The sequence below is a fragment of the Galeopterus variegatus genome, unplaced genomic scaffold (genome assembly GCF_000696425.1).
Source record: "Galeopterus variegatus unplaced genomic scaffold, G_variegatus-3.0.2 Scaffold710, whole genome shotgun sequence".
Classification (NCBI taxonomy): Eukaryota; Metazoa; Chordata; class Mammalia; order Dermoptera; family Cynocephalidae; genus Galeopterus; species Galeopterus variegatus.
The window spans coordinates 97328-120343 of record NW_007726821.1 but is presented as its reverse complement, the minus strand read 5'-3'; the positions used below and the strand labels follow the sequence as shown (position 1 = coordinate 120343).

Sequence of the window (23016 nt, the reverse complement as noted above, 5' to 3'; positions counted from 1 at the left end):
TGCTTATCACCAGCTAACGGAGTATATATGTTATCACATGCCTTCAGGTTGTGACTCAGAGTCAACTTCTTAAGGAAGTTTTCCCTGGCTATGTCAGGTTATCTACATTTCAAATACCTCTTCCCTGCTTTATTTTTTTCCCCTCAGTACTGCTTATCACCAGCTAACAGAGTATATATGTTATTTTTATTTATTTATTTATTTATTTTTGTCCTTTTTGAGACCAGCCGCACCGCGCTCAGCCAGTGAGTACTGTGAGCGTACGGGTCATCCCTATATAGGATCCGAACCCCTGGCGGGAGTGCTGCTGCGCTCCCAGTGCCGCACTCTCCCGGGTGCACCACGGGCTCGGCCCTATATATGTGGCGGGAGTGCTGCTGCGCTCCCAGTGCCGCACTCTCCCGAGTGCACCACGGGCTCGGCCCTATATATATTATTTTACTCATTTATCTTTTGTCTGTCTCCCCTATTAGAATGTAAGTTCCATGAGGACAAGAATTTTGTCAGATTTTTTTAGTTTTTACTACTTGTTCCCAATGCCTGGTACACACTTGGGATGTAATAAATAATTTGGAGAATTAATGAACATTAAATACACACAGCTCACTTCTAGTTAGTTATGTGTAAATTGCCTTTAAAGTAGTCTGGTTAGAGTTGAGCAAAAAGTAGTTGCTATTATATATTTTGGGTCAATTCAGTAAATATTATAGTAGACACAGAGGGGAAGCAAACAAGGAGTAGATACTACTGCCTTCAGGAAGGCCTGAAAGCCAAATCCAGCCTGCTGGTATCTGTGTGCATGTGTGTGTGTGTGTGCATACATGCACATGAACAGTTTTTTTTTCTTTTAGCCCACACACCATTGGTCCACCGAGTGTTAATAAGTGTAAATTAGTTGCCAAATTTTAAAAAATAGGATTTCATATAAAATTTGATTTCAGGCATCTGTTAAACAATTAGAGGATATGACCAGGACTAGGCCTGCATGCCCATAGATCATTAAGGTGATTGTGAGTGGGTGTATATTCATGTTTGTCACTTTCTTTTGTTTCCTTGTTGTTAGAGCCATGTACCAGTGGCTGATTATAATTGAATTTAAGCTCTGTTTTTCTTACAGTGGGATTAAGAGAATTGAAAAACATTTTCCTATACTCATAACTATACAAAAAAGTGAGAATTACCATGAGGGCTGTGTGTTTTAAGAAAGAAGGGAAGGAACCACTTCTTTGGGTAATTAAGTGATATTCCTACTTATTTATTGTACACTTCATTTACCCATTTATATTACTGTAGGTATTTGAGTTTTCAGGCCCCTTGGAGAGACATGGCATGAATGTTTTAAAGTATACACAAGTCACCGTGTATACTTGAGCAAATTATACCTTCCTTGAGGACAGGATTGATGGTCTGAACTATGTAAAATATGGGGCTTGAGTGAGGCTTTGAAACATAATTTTTTAATTGCTAAAGAGAAGTTTATAAGGAAGTCATCGTAGGTGGGAAGAATTTGTGAGGGTGCTTTTTGGCAGCTAACAAGACAAACCTGTTGGTAGTCTATGAGTTGAAAGAATACAGTGTATTGTTCTTTCAGCATAAGATTTTTCTCACAGTTATCTACAGTGCACCAGGTGTTCAGGGTGTAAGATATATAAAACACAGCATTGCTCCTGCAGAGCTCATAATCTGGTGATCCATTTTGCTTTGACTTTTACTTAGCTTTATTAGTATTTTGAAAGTTTTTACTTGGGGCATTACTCTAATGCTATTTTCCAGGTTTATTACCAAATTAAGTTAAATGTAATATTCATAACAATAGTGTCATTAATAATCAATAATTGTATCATTTTGAGTAGACCTTAATTAGTAACCGCAGATTTTGTGGTGGTTTATTGTGTTTTGTAACATCTTAGAGTACACTGGATTTGTTGAACTCCAGTAGTTCAGAACTCTGAGCTATGTGAAAATTCAAAGAGAAGTTCTCTGCTCTAAAAAGTATCTAATATAACTGAATGTATAACTCCCAGTATTTTACCTGAACAAATGTAGTCTTTGTGGAAATCATTTCTGTCTTGTAGACATGATTATTTGTGTTACAAAAGCTTTCACCGAAATTTTTCACTAGAAGCCAACTCTGTATTTCAGTATGATTTTGTATTCATGTTCAAGAAAAGGAATGCTTTCTTGAATGTAATTGCTTTGTGCTTTTGTTTTTTTCCCTATTATTATTCAGGTTTTTTTGCCCTCCTCCATGTGTGTATCTTATGGGCAGTGGATGGAAGAAAAAAAAAGAACAAATGGAACGAGATGGTTGTTCTGAACAAGAGTCCCAACCATGTGCATTTATTGGAATAGGAAATAGTGACCAAGAAATGCAGCAGCTGAACTTGGAAGGAAAGGTAAATTGAGACTGCTTGTTCTCCATAGTGGGCACCATGGTACCAGAGTGTAGTTTCCATATTCATTTTTGTGGTGGTGACTTTTTTTAATGGCTATTGGTAACAATTTCTTGAATATATAAATCAGAACTAGGAATACTCCTCCCAGATAGCTATGGTCTAGTTACGATTTATGGAGCTAATGCTGTTGACATCTAAAAGTGGCCTGCAGTAAGCTTTCTATTGGAAGCCTGTAATAAATTTAGGAGGCTAATTGCTCATCTTCTGCCTGAGAGGGGTGTAATACTCAAATATCAATGAAAATACATTGTTCAGTAATGTTTTACACTGCTCTCTTAATCTTAGTCTTATACTAGAAGCAGTGATATAGACAAATTCTAGAAGCACTTACCTGGGTTATAAAAATCGTAAACATTTACTTAACATCAGTGTGCAGCAGAACTATTTATAGACAAGTACAAGCACAATTGGCTTTACTTAAAATTTTAGGGGGATTTTCTTCAATTAATTTGCTAAGGAAAGACATTTATCAACTAATTGAATTTTATGAATTTAGAAAGCAGTCATTATCAATCTATAGTATTGAAAAATAGTTATTTATTAACTTAGGTTTTATTTTATTTTCCCTTGATATTAAAATTTGGAAAATTTTAGTTATCTCAATGTCTATAGGAATTTCTTTTAAAATAGTGCGTTAAATGCTATTTCCTTATTTGATAAATCTTTGTTGTATACCTTAGTGTTTGCTGGGTTTTATTTGGCATTAGGGATAGGGCTTGGAGGGTAGTGTTAAAGATAGTGAAATAGGAAATTTGTGCTCTCAAATTCAGTATTAGTCAATTTATAGATAGTATTAAGAAGCCGTAATATCAGCCTCCTTCAGATTTGGGTGTTTATATGCCATTTGTATCTTGTTTTAGTCCATTTTGTGTTGCTATAACAGAAACACCTGAGACTGGGTAATTTATAAAGGAAAGAAGTTTATTTGGCTTACGATTCTGGGACAGCTGCATCTGACGTGGGCCTCAGGCTGCTTCTACTCATGGTGGAAAGCGGCAAGCAGCTGGGAGGTACAAACAGATCACATGGTGAGAGGAAGCGAGAGAGAGGAAGCAAGAGAGAGAGAAGGTGCCAGGGTCTTTTTAAGCAACGAGCTCTTGCAGGAACTAATAGTGTGAGAACTCACTCATTAATTCCCCCTCCCGCAGGGAGAGCATTAATCCATTAATGAAGGATCCACCCCCATGACTCAATCAGTTTCCAACACTGCCACATTGGAGATCATATTTCCACATGATTTTTGGAGGGGACAACACATCCAAACTCCATCATTCTGCCCCTGGCCCCCCAAAACTCATGTCCCTCTCACATACAAAATACAATCATTTTGTCCCAACAGTCCCAAAAGTCTTAGCTTGCTCCAGCTCCAACTTAAAAGTCCAAAGTCTCATCTGAGACCAAAAGCAAAAATCCTTCCAGCTGTGAACATGAAAAACAAAACCAAATTTATCTACTGCCAAGATACAATGGTGGAACAGACATTGGGTATACATTCCCATTCCAGAAGGGAGGAGTAGGCCAAAAGAAAGGAAAAACAGGCCCCAAACAAGTCCGAAACCCAGCAGGGCAGGCATTATGTCTTAAAGCTCCAAAATAATGTTCTTTGACTCCAAGTCCTGCATCCTGGGCACAATTGGGCATCTGGGCCCCCAAAGCCTCAGGCAGCCTTGCTCCCCCATCTCTGCCAGGCACAGTCCATTGGGCTGCACTGGTGCCTGTAGCTTTTCCAGGCCTGTGTTGCGCGTTACCAGTGGCCCTGCAGTTCCAGGGTTCTGGAGGTAGCCCCGCTGCCTTGGCTCTACTAGATATTTCCCTGGTGGGGGCTCTCTGTGGGGGTTCCCACCCCACTTTCCTGCTGAGCATTGCTCTAGTAGAAGTCCTCTGCGGTGGCTCTGCCCCTGTGGCAGGTATCTGCCTGGACCCCCAGGCTTTTCCATACATCCTCTGGAATCTGGGTGGAGGCTGCCACGCCTCCACTGCTCTCAGGGCCTGGCGGCCAGCAGACTTAACACAATATAGATGCTACCAAGATTTCAGGCCTCTACTCTCCAGGGCTGCTGCAGGAACCACACTTGGGGCCACTCCAGCCAGAGCAGCTGGGATGCAGGGAGCAGGATCCCGAGCACAGCAACTCAGTGCTTCTAGACTTCAGGGCCTGTGATGGGTAGGGCACCCTTCCATACTTCTGAAATGCCTGCAGGGCTTTCCTCTCATTGTCTCTCTATTAGCATCTGGCTGCCTCACCACCAAGATAATGTCTTTAGCAACCAGTTTATCTGCTTCACCCTTGCATTTTTCTCCAGCTGTCCGCTTCTCTACCACATGCCCAGGCTGCATATTTTCCAAATCTTTATGCTCCGATTCCCTTTTAAATTCAGGCTTTACATCATGATTTTGCCACCATAACTCAGCATAGGTTGTTAGAAATAACCATGCAGCGTCCTTAATGATTTGCTGCTTGGAAATTTCTTCCGCCAGATACTCTGGTTCACATCTTTTAAGTTCCAACTTCCAGAGTCCGAGGGCGTGGACACAATGCAGACAAGTTCCTTGCTTTGGTGTAGCAAGGGTGATCTTTTGTCCAATTCCCAACAAGTTCCTCATTTCTATCTGAGACCTCATCATCCGCGTGGCCTTTACTGTCCACATTTCTATCAGCATTCTGCTCGCCATCACATAAGTATCTAAGACATTCCAAACTTTCCCTCATCTTTTTCTCTTCTTCTGCATCCTCCAAATTCCTCCAACCTTTACCCATTACCCAGCTCCAAAGATGCATCCACATTTTCAGGTATCTGTATAGCAACACCCCACTCTCAGTACCAGTTTTCTGTTTTAGTCTGTTTTGTGTTGCTATAACAGAAACACCTGAGACTGGGTAATTTATAAAGGAAAGAGGTTTATCTGCCTTAAGATTCTGGGACAGCTGCATCTGGCGTGGGCCTTAGGCTGCTTCTACTCATGGTGGAAAGTGGCAGGCAGCCAGCTGGTATAAGCATATCACATGGCGAGAGGAAGCTAGAGAGAGAGAGAAGGTGCCAGGGTCTTTTTAAGCACCGAGCTCTCGCAGGAACTAATAGAGTGAGAACTCACTCATTAATTCCCCCTCCCCCAGGGAGAGCATGAATCCATTCATGAGGGATCCGCCCCCATGACTCAACCAGCCTCCAACACTGCCACATTGGGGAACAGATTTCCACATGAGTTTTGGAGGGGACAACACATCCAGACTCCATCAGTATCTTTATAGTTTTTATCAGTAAGGCTTGTTGACTATGTATCTTAAATTAGGTTTGGGATAGTACTTATCATAATAAAGGTTGTTTCATCCTAAAAGAAAATATAACAGTAAAGCTATTTCTAAATTATGACCCTCGAGCTAAAGTAAAGAATATATTTAAGTGGTGGTTTGATCTAATAAATCTTAGCCATGTTTCATCTGTTTCTCTATTGTATAGAAAGTCTCAGAGTTATATGCTTGCAAGCTGCACATCTAGACATTCAGTACAATGAATGAGTAGATCAGATGTTAGCAAGAAGCGAAGGATTCTAGCTATCAGTGGGTATAACTGGTTTAATCAAAATTCATTACTTGCTTTAACCAGTTCCAGCTTCCAGTAAATTCATGTGAGGTAATACCAAACTGACCAGCCAGTAGCACCACTGCTTGCCTTTCCCATCACCATGGCTTAGTAGTGCTGTGTTCAAATTCTATACCCTTAAGAGCTGCCTCAGCACGGAGATCCTCCTGCTCGCTGCCATTATATCTTTCTTCAACTTGTATCCTTCTGCCCTGTCCCAAAGGCCTAGAAATTGGCAGAAGAGGAAGAGAATATCTGAGAGAGAGCTTGAGCATTTAACTAGTATTTAAAACACCTACTAATAGGGCAATATAATGTCTGTAAGCCTAAATTATATGTTATTATTTAATTTTAATGAAAAATGCTATTATAGAAGTCTAATTAAAGTTAAGACTGGTTGAAAGTCAGTAGAAGGCATTCCAAGGAACAGTGTATTCGTGTGCTTGGAGCATGATCATATAAGAACGTGGCTTGGGGCGAGATGGGCAAAGGTGTCCTGAGCAGTGAGATGCTGAGCTCAGAAAGGCACTTTGCTCCTGTCTGCCTCACTTAACTTCTGTTTAAGTAAGGTAGTATTATTTTCTTTCAATAGTCTGTTCATTGAACAGTACAACTAGTCATTATTGAAATATGAGATATTATTTTTCATTATTTAGTTGTTTATACTTATTTTATGTATTTATTGCAACAAAATTCTAGTATATTTAGCCTTTTTAAGTGCACAGTCATGACATTTGATTGCATGTTGGTAATTTTGGATCTGAGCATTAATGATTTTTCGGGGCACAGCTAGCAGTATGAGGATCCGAGCCCCTGGCCTTGGTGTTACAACACTGCACTCTAAGCGACTGAGCTAACTGGCCAGCCTGTTCTAGCATATCGATACCCATTTTCATAGGACTCATCTTATGTTAAAGAGCAGTTACATTGTTTAGGCTTAATTTGACCTTCAGTGCCGTCATTTTTAAAAGTATGGTGGACCCACACATCAGCTCACGGATGCGATTTCTGAATGCTTTGGAGATCCTTGGGTGAAAAAAGCTATGTGACCACACAGTATTGTTGTTTTTATTTTTTGTATTACTATATTAGCTTTATCTTATTCTGTCTTCTGCAAAGCCAACCCTCTCAAAGCTTTTTCCAAACTTTTGAATTTATAAAAACTTGAGTGTAGAATATTCAAGATGGCACCTAAATTTTTTGTATATAACTTTGCTATTGAGAAATGAAATAAACTATTGCAGTATTTTTTTGTGTTACTAAGGCTATGAGTAAAATTTTAAAGGTAAAAATCTAGAACTCATTAGCTATTTCTTAAGTGACATTTGCTCTGCTCTTTGAAAGGAACACATAGCAAGATAGTTGAAGAAATTTGCTTAGCCTGATTTTAAAGTGGAGTGTTGATCTTTCAAAAAATATAATTCAGATATTTTAGATACTTACTGTGTGTTTGAGCATCATTTACCCTATCTGGTAAAGGAGGTCAATAATTTAGTCCCCTCCCTAACTCAGAGATGAGGGGAATAGGAAAGATTTTAGAATTGTCATATACGAGGGAACTTAAGACAGTTTATGGAAAAATAGAATTGAAAGATAAGAATCCTTCCATTAACTTTTTGAAGACCCCTTGTATAATTAAAGTAATAGCATTTCTAAGTGTCTTTGCTGTTTGTCAAGCGTTATAACTCTTTGACACTATCTTTTCAGTTATCAGAATTTATATTCTGGGCCGGCCCGGTGGCGCACTGGATAGTGCGCCGCTTGGGAAGCACGGCGGCGCTCCCGCCCGAGGGTTTGGATCCCACATACAGACCGGTTCCCGCTTGCTGGCTGAGCGAGGCGCGGGAGCAGCACCGAGGGTTGCGATCCCGTTGCCGGTCCCCGGTCCGGTATGGGGGCAACACTGAGGGTTGCGATCCTTTGCTGGACATGGAAAAAGACAAAAAGACCAAAAAAAAAAAAAAAGAATTTATATTCTGGTAAAATAGACATATTGCCTTGAGCATTTTCTCTAGCACCTTTAAATTCAGTTCTTTTGATGATAAAATATGAATGGTCACTTTGGGCAAAGTTACTCATTTTAAAAGTTTTTTTAGTGTATACTCATATAATGTCTTTGTGCTTTGATATATTATAATCATCCAGTTTAGACTAACATTGTTTTCCTCAGACTCATAAGTGGCTCCAAATCAGCTACATAAAGAAAAATATTGTGTGCACTATTTCGGAAGGACAACTGCTAAAATCTTTTACATAATTCTGTTGAATTCTGATAGCCTTATTTATATATTTTCTTTGCAGAAAAATAATCATCGATATTTTTAACTGTAAAAATTCTATTTTAAAAATTACTGCTGTAACATTGAGTGATTATTCTGTGAAACAGATGTAGAGCGTACAACAAGAAAAGAGTGTTTTTTCAAACGATCTTTTTAATAGGGTAAAATGGATCACAGTATTTGTATTATGTAGACTTGATAAAGGAAGATTTTGTACTTTCTTTTCAGAGATCAGCTTCGGTAATTTTTACAGTTGGTTTTTATCAGCTGTCCATTGGAATTATTTAAACCTGATTAAACCTAGCCACAGCCATTCTGGGTTGTGGCTGCATAACCAACAAGGTTTTGGTACTATTAAAACTTTCCTTTTCTTTCACAGAACTATTGCACGGCCAAAACATTGTACATATCTGATTCAGACAAAAGGAAGCACTTCATGTTGTCTGTAAAGATGTTCTATGGCAACAGTGATGACATTGGTGTGTTCCTCAGCAAGCGGATAAAAGTCATCTCCAAACCTTCTAAAAAGAAACAGTCATTGAAAAATGCTGACTGTATGTATACTTGAGTTTTCTTTTGTCCTCAACTCCCACCACGAGTTAATAAGACAAGCTATTTTTTAAATTAAGAATTGTTTTTCCAAGAACTAATTCATTCTTTACTAATATTTTTGTGGCCCTCTTTATTGTGTCGTCCCCCCCCCCTTTTTTTAATTGAAAATGTGCAGTACCTGGTTTAATGAAGTGGTCCTCAGTCAGAACTGGTTCCTTCCTGCTCTCCCCAGGGGCATTTGGGAAAATGGGGAGTTTTTTTCCTTCTGTTGTCTCAGTGACTGAAGGGGGTGCTGTTGGCATTGGGAGTCTTGGGCAAGTGATGCTAAGTGTTCTGCAATGCCCAGGTAGTTTCCATTCCACAAAGAATTGATCCACCTAGAATATCAAAAGCACCCCTGTGAAATACATTGTTATTATATCAAATGGGCTTTGGAAAACCATCCTGAGAACCTAAACAAAACTTTTAAGCTGATGTCTCTGGCGGAGACTGCTGTCTCATCAGCAGATTTTTAGACTACCAAAGATATATACTGTCTGTTTGAATTATACATTTCAGCCCCCACACTTTTTTTTTCTTTTCTGAATTTTAACTTTTTATTATGAAAACTTGCAAATTTATGTAGAAGAGAGAAAGCAGTATAGTATAAGCATCCACCTGGCCTCAATGGGTTTTACCAATTCTGTCTCATTTATCTTCATTACCACCAACATGTCTTCCTCTTCCAACTGCTGCAGTATCCTAATGTAAATCTCAAGTATCCTGTCCTTTCAACCAAAATTTTTGCAATCATGACTAACGACTGCAACAAAAGTTTTCTTTTTAAGCATTATTACTACCAACAAAGTAGATAGTAGTTCTTAAATGCCATCTAATATCCATTCCATGTACAGATTTATCAGATAGTTTCAGCATGTCTTTTTACAGTTGGTTTGTTCAAACCTGGATCCAAAAAAACCCCCCAAAACAAAAAAAAAAACCTTGTATCCAAACAGGGTCCGTTTATTTATTTATTCATCTATTTTTTATCTATTTATTTATTTTGCGGCTGGCTGTTTTGGGGATCTGAAACCGTGACCTTGGTGTTACAAGGCTGCGCTCTATCCAGCTGAGCTAACTGGCCATCCCTAAGGTCCATTTATTTTAATCTATAATGGTTTCTTCTCTCCTGTTCCCACCTTAAAAAATTTTTTTTCCTGGGTCATTTATTTGTTGAGGAAACTGAGTCATTTTTCCTGTGGAATTTTCATATTCTGCATTTGTCTGATTACATATTTCTCTGTCTCATATTCTCCATGAACTGGTGGTTAGACCTAAGGACTTTCAGAATGAGCTGGTCCTCTATACATTGATTTCCATTGGGTAGAAATCATATAATATGTGGTTATTCTATTTTTTGTCATGTTAAGATTGATTATAGTAAGTTTTGCTGTTGTTAGTCTAAACTTAAGTATAGAACCAAGGTCAATTCTGAAATACAACGAAAACAAGTGAGGATTTATAGCCAAGGAACAGAGTGCAGGGGTCAATGGATGGAAAACCACTAAGAAGAGACACCAGGGGTAGGGGAATTCTTGCTGAACTGACTTAACATGATTCCTGCTAAGGGCAGGCCAAGTTGATCATATATCAACGATGCGGGGATGACTTAGCAGGATTCTTGTTACAGCTGTGCTAAGCAGACCGAAACAGGCCCAAGGATGAAGAGTCATTGAAAAGAATGCTCAAAGAAGCCTAAGGTTTTGGTCAAGGGGAGAATCTTTGTCAGTAGTTAATCTGAAGCTTGATCAGATTTAGTTTGTTTTTCTTTGGTTCTTTTTTTGTTGCTGAAGGATAAGGCCTACTTCACAGGTGCTGATGTGCTCTTGTGCACCAGGAGGCATATGATGTCCTGAATTCAGGCTATTTCCAATTCAAATTAAAGGGTTTTATTTAACCTCTTTAACCTTGTATTTGTATTGAATATTTGTTTCTTGATGGCGGAGAACATATTTCACTTTCAGAATATTTTCTTGCTTATGTAGATGTGTTTTTTTTTTTCCCCCAACAATTTTCACGTGATTCAATACATTAAGGTATTTAGAAGAAAGCAAAATTCTCTGAAATCACAATATGGTAAGGCAGTTGCTATTGACTTTGGTAAACACCCTTCTAGATTTTTTTCTATGTATACTATAGGATTGATGCAAGCACATGGAATAACACATGCAATCACATGTCCCCCCCCACCCCCAAAATGTACATATATATATGTGTGTGTGTATATATATATAATTTATTTAATCAAGTTCCTACTGTTGGACATATATTATTTTAAAAATAATTTCCCCTCTAATGAATAGCAATACATTAAACATACTGTGTAGGTCTCATTTTAAAATGACTTTTATGGACATATTTTATATCATTAGCTCGATGTTATTCGTAAGACTTACCTTGGTCTTATTTTTTGGTATCATTTGTACTTTATTGAAAGATTAAAATATTTATCATCAGAATCTGTTGTTAAATTATAATAAAAAATAATCATAACTTGCCAAGCAAAAGTCTCCTCTTGCCCCCCTCCCCACTGCCCCAATCACATAAATAGGAATTGTTTTTTGTTTGCAGTGTGCATTGCCTCAGGAACAAAGGTGGCTCTGTTTAATCGACTTCGATCTCAGACTGTTAGTACTAGGTACTTGCATGTAGAAGGAGGTAATTTCCATGCCAGTTCACAGCAATGGGGAGCATTTTACATTCATCTCTGTGAGTATAAAAATGTGCAATTTTATGTTTTTAGTGTAAAATTGTTGCATTCTTTTTAATGATATATATGGATATATTAAATTTTGTCATTTTCCTAAGCAGATAATGAATTCTAAAAGATGATGATTTGATCTCTCTTTCTACCCACTGCAGTGGATGACGATGAATCAGAAGGAGAAGAATTCACAGTGCGAGATGGCTACATCCATTATGGACAAACAGTGAAACTCGTATGCTCAGTTACTGGCATGGCACTCCCGAGATTGGTATGGCTCTACTTCTGCTTTTGTGATATGTGAATTAAAAATTATTTCTTAAAACAGGCAAGTCACAACATTCAAATGTAGCAGTGCACTTCAGTTTTATGCTTTTTAACTTAAGTAGGTATGTCAGTTTATAATTGCTGTTTATAATTGACAATTATACCCTACCTTATTTCAGATATGCTTTAAGGCAATTAGCCAATTTTTACAAATGCCGTCATAGTCGCTTACTGTTACACTATTTCTAATAAATTTTAGTGGCAATTTTCTTTTTGGTTGTATATGTAAACACATTTAATAGAGGGCACTGTACATTATGAGCTTTTCTTTACTAATGCAGATATACCTTATTCATATTTTGTAGTACTTATATCCCAATGTAGGACTAAGTTTTCAGAAGAATAGAAATTCTTATTACTTTTAAAATATTAGCATAGTTTTTATTAGATTTCTTTTCCACAAGAAGATAGATTTATTAAAAATTAAATAAAATTAATACTTCTTACTCTGAGAGAAAGGTGTAGGATTTAGGGCTTTTTGTTCACTAGAATATCTTAAAACTATAAAAGCTGCTTTCCCTAGTAAAATGAAAACAAAAGTCGCTTATAACTCCAACCTCCCCCCCTCCCCAATTTTTCCCTCTCCTTTTCTGAAACAATACAATTTAGGTATATTAAAGATGAAGAGGATTTAGGAGTAAGTTTGATGATTCAAGGTCAGGTTGGTGGGGGGTGGGGTGATGTTGGACAAGTGGAAGAACATTTAGCATTACTGTTAATGAGCATGCTTTATATTTGTCTTCTTGGTGTAATATTTTCTGGGGCTATTTCAGCAGAGACTAGTTTGATCTACAGTTGTGTAAGTAAATGCATCATTTCTTTGTTTTTAGTCTTTGTTTTGTTTTCTTCTGTGTCATGGTTGTCCAAGATGATTTTATTTCCCAATTTAATAAGCTAAAAATATGAAGTGTAGTAATATTAATCTATAAAACCTTGAAACTGGGAAAATAAATTACAGTAAAAGGGGTAAAGGTATAGAAGGAAGGGTATAGAAAACGGGAAGACAGAAGCAAACAAAACCAAATCATCTACTCAGTTCTTCTCATTTATTATGTGTCGCTCTCTTCCAAGGTTGATCATTATTTGCTTTGGTGGTATTAAAATGCTTGTGCTACAGGAACAGAGTTTCAGAGCCTTATGCCTCTGATCAGCAATATACCCTTTCATGTGGACCACTTAGAAGATAGACCAAAATCTTAAAATAGTGTTTACACTTAGTTTCGTGTAAAGTACCAATAGTCTGACTTAGTTGAAAGTCATCTTTAATTGAACTTTTTACAAACAAAACTATGTTGTGGTTATTCAAAATGTTGGAATAAAAAAATTAGAAAGTTATTAGAAAAAGTTGCAATACATTATTAACATGCTGATAAATACAACTTTCTAGAGGTTCCATGACTGAGGAATTCTGACTGATTTCCTCAAAATCATAGATACGCTTTAGAAATCTACATTACTTCCTACCCTCCACCCCCAGCCTCCATTTACACGCAGTTTTCAACAAAGGTGATACTCTGTAGCTTTCATAAAAAGGATAATCCTACCTTACTACCAAAATTTGCTTTTAGTGCTTTCTGGAATACCAGCCTCATTGGAGATCTTTGCTTGGAAAACACTATCCCTCTAAAACCAAGTTTCAATAGGATAAATATCCTAAAGAAAAGTGTTTTCTTAGGGTGTTCTCAAAACAGGCATAGTCTCTGCACATCTAGGAAGAAACCTAGTCAGCCATGTACACCATGTACTCATCAAAACTGTCAGATACTCCATGGGTGGGGGCTTCTAATATTTGTTATGTCTTCATTATACCTCTACTCCTAAGGTTTCATCGATGTGATTAAATTACACTAATAACCACTATCCATTGTATCGTATAGAAAGTACATCACTCTCATTTGGTGAACAACCCAGTAACATAAACCTAGACAACATTTACTGGGCATTTAGCAGGTACAGGGCTAGGAATATGAATAAGGTATGTTTCCTGTAGGGTATCCACTTAACTTCAGAAGTCTGGTGAATACTGTACCAACAATCTACAAAACCAGCTTAGAGGAGAGAGAGAGAAAGAGCGCATGCGTGAGAGCACAAATTGGCTCGAATAACCCCTGATGTTTTTTGAATGTACAGTCCACACCACACATGCAGTTTAAGTTTTAATGTGTTTGTACTTTCTATTTTCTCACATTTCTTTCTTCCTTTTCTTAATAATTAGAAAACATCAAAACAAGTTTTTGGTGCCATCTTTGGACATCTTTGCTTTTTTTATTGGTGAGAGCACTAGGTCATTCAGCAGTGTTTGTGTCCAAAGAACTATTGTGGGGACTAAAAAACAAACTAAACATAGCCCACATTCTCAATGTGTTTATTATTACTAGCTAGTGGAGAAAAACGGTACACAAATCACAGTTCTGTAGACAAATCATGACTCTAATGTGGTGGAGACATATAAGTGTGTGCTGTAGACTTACAGGAAGCTCTAGACTTAACATCATTTAAAAAAATCAGTTATTTCTGTAAAAGCAAAAGCTTGTTGATTTTACATACAGCTTTAAGATTTTAGCATTGATTTGAAGCATTTTGCTTGAGGTTAATTAGTCTCACTGACTATCTTTAGAAGCTATAATTGATAAAAGCATGGTGTCTCCCTTTTAAACTTAAAAATTACTGGTGTTAGTGCATGACAAATATTCTGACTAGCTTTAAGATTTTAGCATTGATTTGAAGCATTTTGCTTGAGGTTAATTAGTCTCACTGACTGTCTTTAGAAGCTATAATTGATAAAAGCATGGTGTCTCCCTTTTAAACTTAAAAATTACTGGTGTTAGTGCATGACAAATATTACTGGTGTTAGTGCATGACAAATAAACTGCAGAGCTAAAAATGTGTAAATACAAGGAATGTTAACTTTAAAGACTGGAGCTTTATGCAGTTGTGGCTTAGCTGAAGAAAAATGATCTTTGAATATAAGTGAGGCATGAATCAAGTTGTGAAAGCCAGTAATATTGCATAATATTAATAGCACTGTTCTAAGCACTATTATATATATTGGTTTACTTAATCCACTCAAAGATCTGTGAGGAGTTGCTTTTGAGGATTGTGTAGCAGAGCATTACATTTGTGCATGTGTGCATGCTTTCTACAGAAAATCCTGAGCACCTGTGTGCCATACACTGCCTAGATGCTGGAGATACAGTGGTGAGCAAGACAGAGTTACTCTCCTAATAATGGAACTTATGTGTTGGTAGGGAGATAGACAAAAAACAGCTAAAGAAATACCCACATAATGTATTAAAAGGTTTGCGTAGCGATGAGAAGACAAATTAAAACAGTATGAAAGGATAGAGAACTGGGGGAGTGCTCAGAGAGGGCAGGGAAGTCTTTTGGAAGTGGTGATATATGAACAGAGACCAAAATGAAGTCAAGAAACCACTAACTGAGTGAGGACCATTTCGGGCAGACAGGACTAGTACAGAAGAATTTAAGACAGGTTATGTGTGAGGACTGGTAAGGAAACCAGTGTAGTTAGAGCAGGCAAGTAGCAGGAAATGAAGCTGCAAGGTTAGCCCTGGGCAAGATCTTGTAGGGTCCCTCTCTGTATCTAGGGTAAGGACTCTATATTATCTGTTTATGATAGAAGGCAACTGGCAGGTTATAAACAGAGAATGATGGCTGATTTATGTTTAGAAGGATAATACTGGCTGCTATTTGAAGAAGAGAGCATAGGGATGTGGTGGTGGAAGCAGAGAGACAGGTGGTTGGGCAAGAGTTGACGGCATCTTAGACTAGGAGTGTAGTGGTGAGGTGATGAGAGGTGACTGATTTGTTTGGAAGTGGACCTGAAAGAATTTGCTGACAGATGGGAATGGTTGGGTATGAGAGAAAGCAGGGTGTCAATGATGACTCCAAGGTTTTTGGAGGTGGGGAAGGATCAAGTTTAGGAGGAAATTCGAAATTCTGTTTTTTGGTATATTAAACTTGAGGTGCCCTTTAGACACATTGTAAGTGGAAATGTTGAATAAGTAGTTAAATATACAAGTTAAGTTCAGGAGAGACGAAAAGGCTGGATATATAAACTTGGGAGTTGTCAACTTCTAAATAGCATAGAAACTATAGATTATAAAGAGAGGAGAAGAAGTCTAAGGACTCAACTGTGGGTCTCTAAAGGTCATTTAGAGCAGGTGTAGCCCTGAAAAGAGAATGCCTTTGTCAGATGCTTCTGAGAAAGTGAAGTAAGATGAGGACAGAGAAGTGCCATGAGATTCATCTCTTTGGAAGTCCTTGGTGGCCTTGACAATAGTGGAGTCTTTGAGAAAAAGGCTGGAGAGAGTACAGGAGATTGGATGGTGAGGAAGAAGTGTTTGCTACAAAGGGGAACAGAGAAATGGGCATTGAGAGGGAGGGAGAGAGGGAGATGTAGTCAAGGAAGCATTTTCTCTGCTTTTGATCTTAAGATGAGTGATAGTTACAGCAGGTGCCAGGGTCTTTTTAAGCAACGAGCTCTCGTGGGACCTAATAGAGCGAGATCTCACTCATTAATCCCCCCTCCCCCAGGGAGAGCATTAATCCATTCATGAGGGATCTGCCCCCATGACTCAATCAGTCTCCAACACTGCCGCATTGGAGATCAAATTTCCACATGAGTTTTGGAGGGGACAACACATCCAAACTCCATCACCTTGTGTGTGTTAAGGTCATATAAGGTTTAATAGTATTATCTTTCAGATGTCCATATGTATTTTGTGGACTATTTGGATGATAAGATTATACAGTGTAATGGGAAAAGGTCAGGCTGGGCAGCGAGCCAACCATGGGATCAATTCTGGTTCTTCAGCTACTAACCTGGTGATTTTGAACAACTTACTTGACTCTCTGAGCCTGTTTCCTAATCTGAAAAATTATTTATTTTGTTTTTAAATATATAAATATTGGTTAATGTATTATTATGTAGATATAAAATGTCTGCACTGACTAGCCCATATCCACTGTAGCCTTCTAGAGATTTTTCCCTTTGATGTTGGAATACTTATCATTGTATATTATTGGAAAGATTATCAGAACTTGCTACTCAAAATATGGTTTATAGAACAGCATCATTAACATCACCTGGGAATTTGTTAGAAATGCAGAATATCAGCCCACACCTGAGCCCTGCTGGATAAGAACCTTTATTTTTAACAAAAACCCCAGATGATTTGTTTGGACATTCTGTTTGAAAAGCACTGATGTAGAAAACAGACACCTGCCTGATTTTTTCTTAGATGTTCATGGAAGAGAGTAACAATTTCCACATTCCAGCATGCTTGCAGTCTAAAAGTATTTTTTAGCCTTATTGTTTGTAAATGTTTTCATATATGTAGGTATAGAACAAATAACTGTGATGTATTATTATATAGCATATGCTTTGTACTCTTGACACTGTACAAATGAAAACTCTTTCCATATGGGAGTGACCTTTTATTTTCTAATTGTTGAAATATAGATAATTAGGAAAGTTGATAAGCAGACCGCATTACTGGATGCAGATGATCCTGTATCACAACTTCATAAATGTGCATTTTACCTTAAGGATACAGAAAGAATGTACTTGTGCCTTTCTCAAGAAAGAATAATTCAATTTCAGGTATGTTTTAAAATTACCAGTGAAATCTAAAATGTACAAGCTCTTAGGTTAGTAGCTTACCAGAACATGAAGTTCTCATTTGCTCTTAGTTGTATCCAAATACATGAAGCTGTATTCAGATATTTATCTCAGATCCAAGGGTCCTTAACACACATGGTTCTCAGACATGCTGGTGATCCTTCCTCGGGGAAGAACTCAAAACTGTGGAAATGTTCTCAGAGAAATAGTTAAAATCTAGTTCCAGGGTTCTTAATCTGAGGAATAAAGAGCCCCTCAGGATATCCAAAAATAGATTTTCAGTATTCATTGAATCCTCTGAAATTGTCTGTAAATACTGTGTATAAGCAAAGCATTTTTCTGGGGGAGGGTTCCACATTGTCATCAGATTTACATTGGGGTCTCCCAAGATATTAGTGATGACTTACTTCAAAAGCTAATTTTTTTTTTTTTTTTTTTGTCTTTTTGTGAGATCGGCCGCACCATGCTCAGCCAGTGAGCACACCGGCCATCCCTATATAGGATCTGAACCCGCGGTGGGAGCACTGCTGTGCTCCCAGCGCCACACTCTCCTGAGTGCACCAGGGGCTTGGCCCCAAAAGCTAATTTTTAACTACATTTACTCAGAAGGCTTTCATGAGGACATTTATGACATGGGCAGATTCTTTAATAGGATAGTTGTAGTTTCATGTGGAACTCTTTTGTAAACTCCTGTTGCAGAGCAATGGCCGCACATACTGGTGGGTGTGCTGTGCCCCAGGTCTAGGTATGTTAAGGTGTTGGGGAGAGGGAGTTGCCACTTAAGATCTTGGTTCCCTTCTGCTGAAAGTACGTAAGCTTCTAGGTGTTCTGTAAGCATGAGGGGCTCCCATTCTTTCTCTCAGGGGCCCTGAAAGAGTTTTAGATAACCGTTTACATCACAGATACTGATCTTTTATTAATGAAATTGTACCAGTACTGGTGAACTTTTAATGGTTATTCTGAAAGTTATTATTAGTTACTTAATATGTCACTGAAATATTTTGTATTATTAAAATATGTATATATTTTGTATTATAAAAAAACTGTAGGGTTTCCATATTAATATTTTATTTGTGTTTATTTAGGTAAAGCACCATGCTTTAAGAAGTGTATAGCTTTTTGCCAAATTCTCTTCTTGTTAACTTCAGTCTATGAGTGTTGCTTTGGTAAAATTCTCTTTATACCAATGTGTATAAAACTCAGTTTCCAAACATTCTTTCTCCACAAGGCCACTCCATGCCCAAAAGAACCAAATAAAGAGATGATAAATGATGGAGCTTCCTGGACAATCATTAGCACAGATAAGGCAGAGTATACATTTTACGAGGGAATGGGCCCTGTCCTTGCTCCAGTCACCCCTGTGCCTGTCGTAGAAAGTCTTCAGGTGAGACCACTGTCACAAGTTGGCTTTTAACTCTTTGCAACTGTACTCAGCTATGACTGGGCATAATTTTATTTCATAGTGATTTCGATTTTTCTCAAAATCTTGTGATTTGGGGAGTTTGTTATTCATTTATTGATAAAAAGTGAAAATAGGAGGGAACATACATGCAAGAAAATTTAAATTTAAACCTACTTGTATGTTACCTTGAAATGTTTCTAGCTAGCTTTTAAATTATGCCATTAAAAGAAGTATTTTAATTACCAATTTTTTCACAAATGAAAGTTGAATGAGAATTTAAATTGTGTACTCAAATGAATAATGAAAAGTTTTCTTAATGTTCTGATTTTCTGTGAATTGCAGTTGAATGGTGGTGGGGACGTAGCAATGCTCGAACTTACAGGACAGAATTTCACTCCAAATTTACGAGTATGGTTTGGGGATGTAGAAGCTGAAACTATGTACAGGTACTTGATAAACTGTTTTCATCATCCAGAGGTTGTGAGGGGTGTGGGTGCATGAGATTCTTTTCTGACATTAATTGTAATGTATTAAGCAATCTTGTTTTAACTCTCATTTCTAAAATGTATCTTGCTTTCTAAAGTGCTTTTAAGTGATTTTTTTTTTCCCCTTCTCAGATGTGGGGAGAGTATGCTCTGTGTTGTCCCAGACATTTCTGCATTCCGAGAAGGTTGGAGATGGGTCCGGCAGCCTGTCCAGGTTCCAGTAACTTTGGTCCGTAATGATGGAATCATTTATTCCACCAGCCTTACCTTTACCTACACACCAGAACCAGGGCCACGGCCACATTGCAGTGCAGCGGGAGCAATCCTTCGAGCCAATTCAAGCCAAGTGCCCCCTAATGAATCAAACACAAACAGCGAGGGAAGTTACACAAATGCCAGCACAAATTCAACCAGTGTCACATCATCTACAGCAACAGTGGTGTCCTAACTACCGTCTTTTTGCTAGGACTTAACTGACTTGAGTGCGGCAAAAAGTTGACAAAAAAAAAAAAACGAACAATCTTTTGTGGTTTCTTGGGAAAACTTTTTGTACCAGGTGATACTATTCAAAAACACTGTTACCTGCAAGTGCTGATTTGAAATGCAGAAGCCACAGTAAAACAAACAAAAAACCCCACCAAAATGTACAAACTATTGGAAATAGAGTTTTTTAGCTTTTTGTTTGTTTGGTTGGTTGGTTGGCTGGTTTTTGTTTGGTTTTGTTTAAATGGGCAAAAAATAGATATGTGGCTGGAATAAAAGTTAAGCAAACTAGAATACACAGATCTAACATAGTTTTTATGGACCAAGGAACTTGTATAAGCTTTAGTGTAAAAGGTACATTTTCACCATACCTTTTTTATTTCACCGTATATAGTACACCTTGTTACCAAATAGGTTGTTCTTCTCCCCACCCCCCTTTGAGTTTTTTCTCTAAAGTACATTCAGGTTCCAAGCCTGACCATGCTTGTTTAATCTAATTCCCATACTCTTCCAGGTTTTTTTGGTCTAAGGCTGGAACTTTTTTTTTTTAAGCTGAAGTCTTATGACTTTTCATGAGTCAAAATTGTTTTGATTTCAGCAAGTTAAATCTTGTAAAGGCCTGCATTTTTCTTTTTTAAGATTATATGAAGTCTGTGCAAAAGCTTTAAAAAAATGCCTCTGCCTTGCCTGCAATACATGCGATGTACGTTAACTTAGTCTCTATTCTCAGACACTGTTGGTAGTTATTTCTGTGGTTTTTTTTTTTTTTTTTTCTTTTTTAAATGTATTTATAATGGTAAACCAAGAGGTTCTAACATTTACCTGAAATTCAATGTGGCCATTTAGTCATTAATGAGTTTATGGCACAGAACATGTTGGTATTTGAAGAGTTCTCTCCCCTTTTCTCATACATAAATACATCTCTGTGTTCCAGGATTTGTTCAGATTTTTCTCCCCCTCATAATCTTGTACATATCTTGTATTATGTGTAACTTAAACATTTTATTTTGAACTTGGAATGTTCCCAGTGATTTTGTTCAGCAGGGTGTTTTCTGCCTTGTTGGCAAATCATAACGAATATCATGAGAAGTATTGCTACCAGTTGGTAGATGGTCCCCTTATGCTGGAATGAGGAAAATCTCAGTAAAAGCATGCTTTATTGTCTTTCCTTATATTTTATTTTATTTTCGGGGTAGCCTAGACCAGAACATCATTGTACTCTTAAAACATAAGATGCTTTTATTAGAAGATCAAATAAAATAGCTGGAAGACAGTACTTTAGAAACAGATAGATGTAAGATTATAAAAATGCAAATGTAACTTATGTTTTCATTTCTCTCTGCTTTTTTTTGTCTTCCCTTCTCCAGTATTGAACATCTCCACAGATGTCTCCTACTTAGAAAACATTTCCTTTCCTTTCGGTTAAGATTTGGTTGCATTCAGGGTTGTGTGTTGGCCTTGCATGCAGATCTTGCCAGTTTTACACTGCTTCCTTCCATTCCTGCACTTTAGTGATGCCTTTGTTCGGTTTCTTAGAAATTGCAGTAGACTCATTGGGCAGTAGTTAGTACAGGAACCACATGTGTAATGTTATAGGACACTGTCTGGTAATACAATCATCCTTCTTAGAGTAAAAACTACCTCTAGATTGTGGTAAGCTTTTACTGTCCCATAAAACAGGAGCCACAAGTACCTTATGAATGCAAAACTGTAACTTCATACAGTACTTCCATACAGAACATTGTCTTTCTGGTGTCCTTGGCTATTTTGAAAAAGTTTCCATTAATAGACTTTTGAAAAATCATTATTAGTAGCATTTTTTTTTCAGCTTTGCTCTCTTCATCACTCACTCTTTTGCTCAGACTATGCCACTGTAAATAGTATTCCTAATATCTTTAAATTGCCTTTTCCTCAGTTTTTAAGGGGAAAGTCATTTGTAAAACATGTTAAGTGGTTTAAGCAAAGTTATTGGATTTTTTTCTTACTGGAAGCCTTTTTAATCACCCCCACCTCCTGCTGTGTTATACTGTATGTAGCCTTTTCTCTTTAAATCTGCTCCAGTCACTCATTTCTCTCTTGTAAACTAATCCTGCCTCATACCTTAAATCTGTTTCAGTGATCAAGGGCAGAACTCATTGTGGCCTTATCTTTTTTGGTTGTAACTGTTCATGGGCTTTTACTTACAAACTTGCTTATTTCTGAATAGTATTTATTCTTTCTGTTGAGTTGTGGAAGTAGTCATTACACAGTGCTTTTTGTTCAGAGCATGGACATGTTTTCAGTGCTGCTTTACTTTTAACAGGCCACAAATTTCCTCCACTTCCTGAGTTTGGTATTTAGTTAAGAAATCATATTAAATTGATAACAAATGAGATGCTTTTGAAGCACAAACTATTCCTTACCCAGCTTTGCAGCTCGAAATAATTTTTCAAGTTCATGGCTTGATTAATGCTTTTTAAAAGTTTATATCTTATTTTAGTTCTTTGGTTCTTCGAAATATGATAATTGAAATATTAGATTGTAAGCCCTTTTCCTGTTTTTTTTTTTTTAAAGTTCAAGAATGTACTTACACAGGCATTTTCCCCAGGCATTTTCCCCACCTCTTTTATGCCATTCTTATACCACAGACTGAAGATTGAAATGATATGTCTGTTGTAGCCTATTGTTTATCAGTAGTTCTTTTGTCAGCTGCTTTAAAAAAATATTTTCATGGATTTGTGAATCATTTTCACTATATAATTTATAGGAGCTTTGTCCTCCAGTTGTAGTAGAATATTTCCCTCCCCAAGTGATGGCATAACTAGAGATGCTGGTCATTTACCCTAATAAAGACTCTCTTCTTAGAATGGTGAATACTTCAGTTAAAGTATAGTATTTTTGATTTTTTAAGAATTCTGTTTTGGAAGTATATCTTATGCTCTCATGATTCTATGCAGTTTCTAAAAGTATGCATAGAAGCTGAGCCTGTGATCCAATATATTTTTACGAGTTCCATTGAATTTATCACATAGGTTGGAAAGGCAAGCTAAAGACTTTAAATGTAGAATGCCCTTTATATTTTGAATGA

The 23016-nt window shown here is 37.4% G+C and overlaps 1 protein-coding gene across 1 annotated transcript; it reads left to right on the top strand.

Moving 5' to 3' along the window:
• The first annotated feature begins 2244 nt into the window (after nucleotides 1-2244).
• RBPJ (recombination signal binding protein for immunoglobulin kappa J region) lies at nucleotides 2245-21753 on the top strand. Its single transcript, XM_008571663.1, is given in 10 exon segments — nucleotides 2245-2396; nucleotides 8696-8870; nucleotides 11479-11616; nucleotides 11770-11882; nucleotides 17421-17561; nucleotides 18808-18963; nucleotides 19324-19427; nucleotides 19599-19635; nucleotides 19637-19664; nucleotides 19667-21753. Coding segments are annotated over 10 exon segments (1275 nt in total). The 5' UTR covers nucleotides 2245-2261; the 3' UTR covers nucleotides 19915-21753.
• Nucleotides 21754-23016: the final 1263 nt, after the last annotated feature.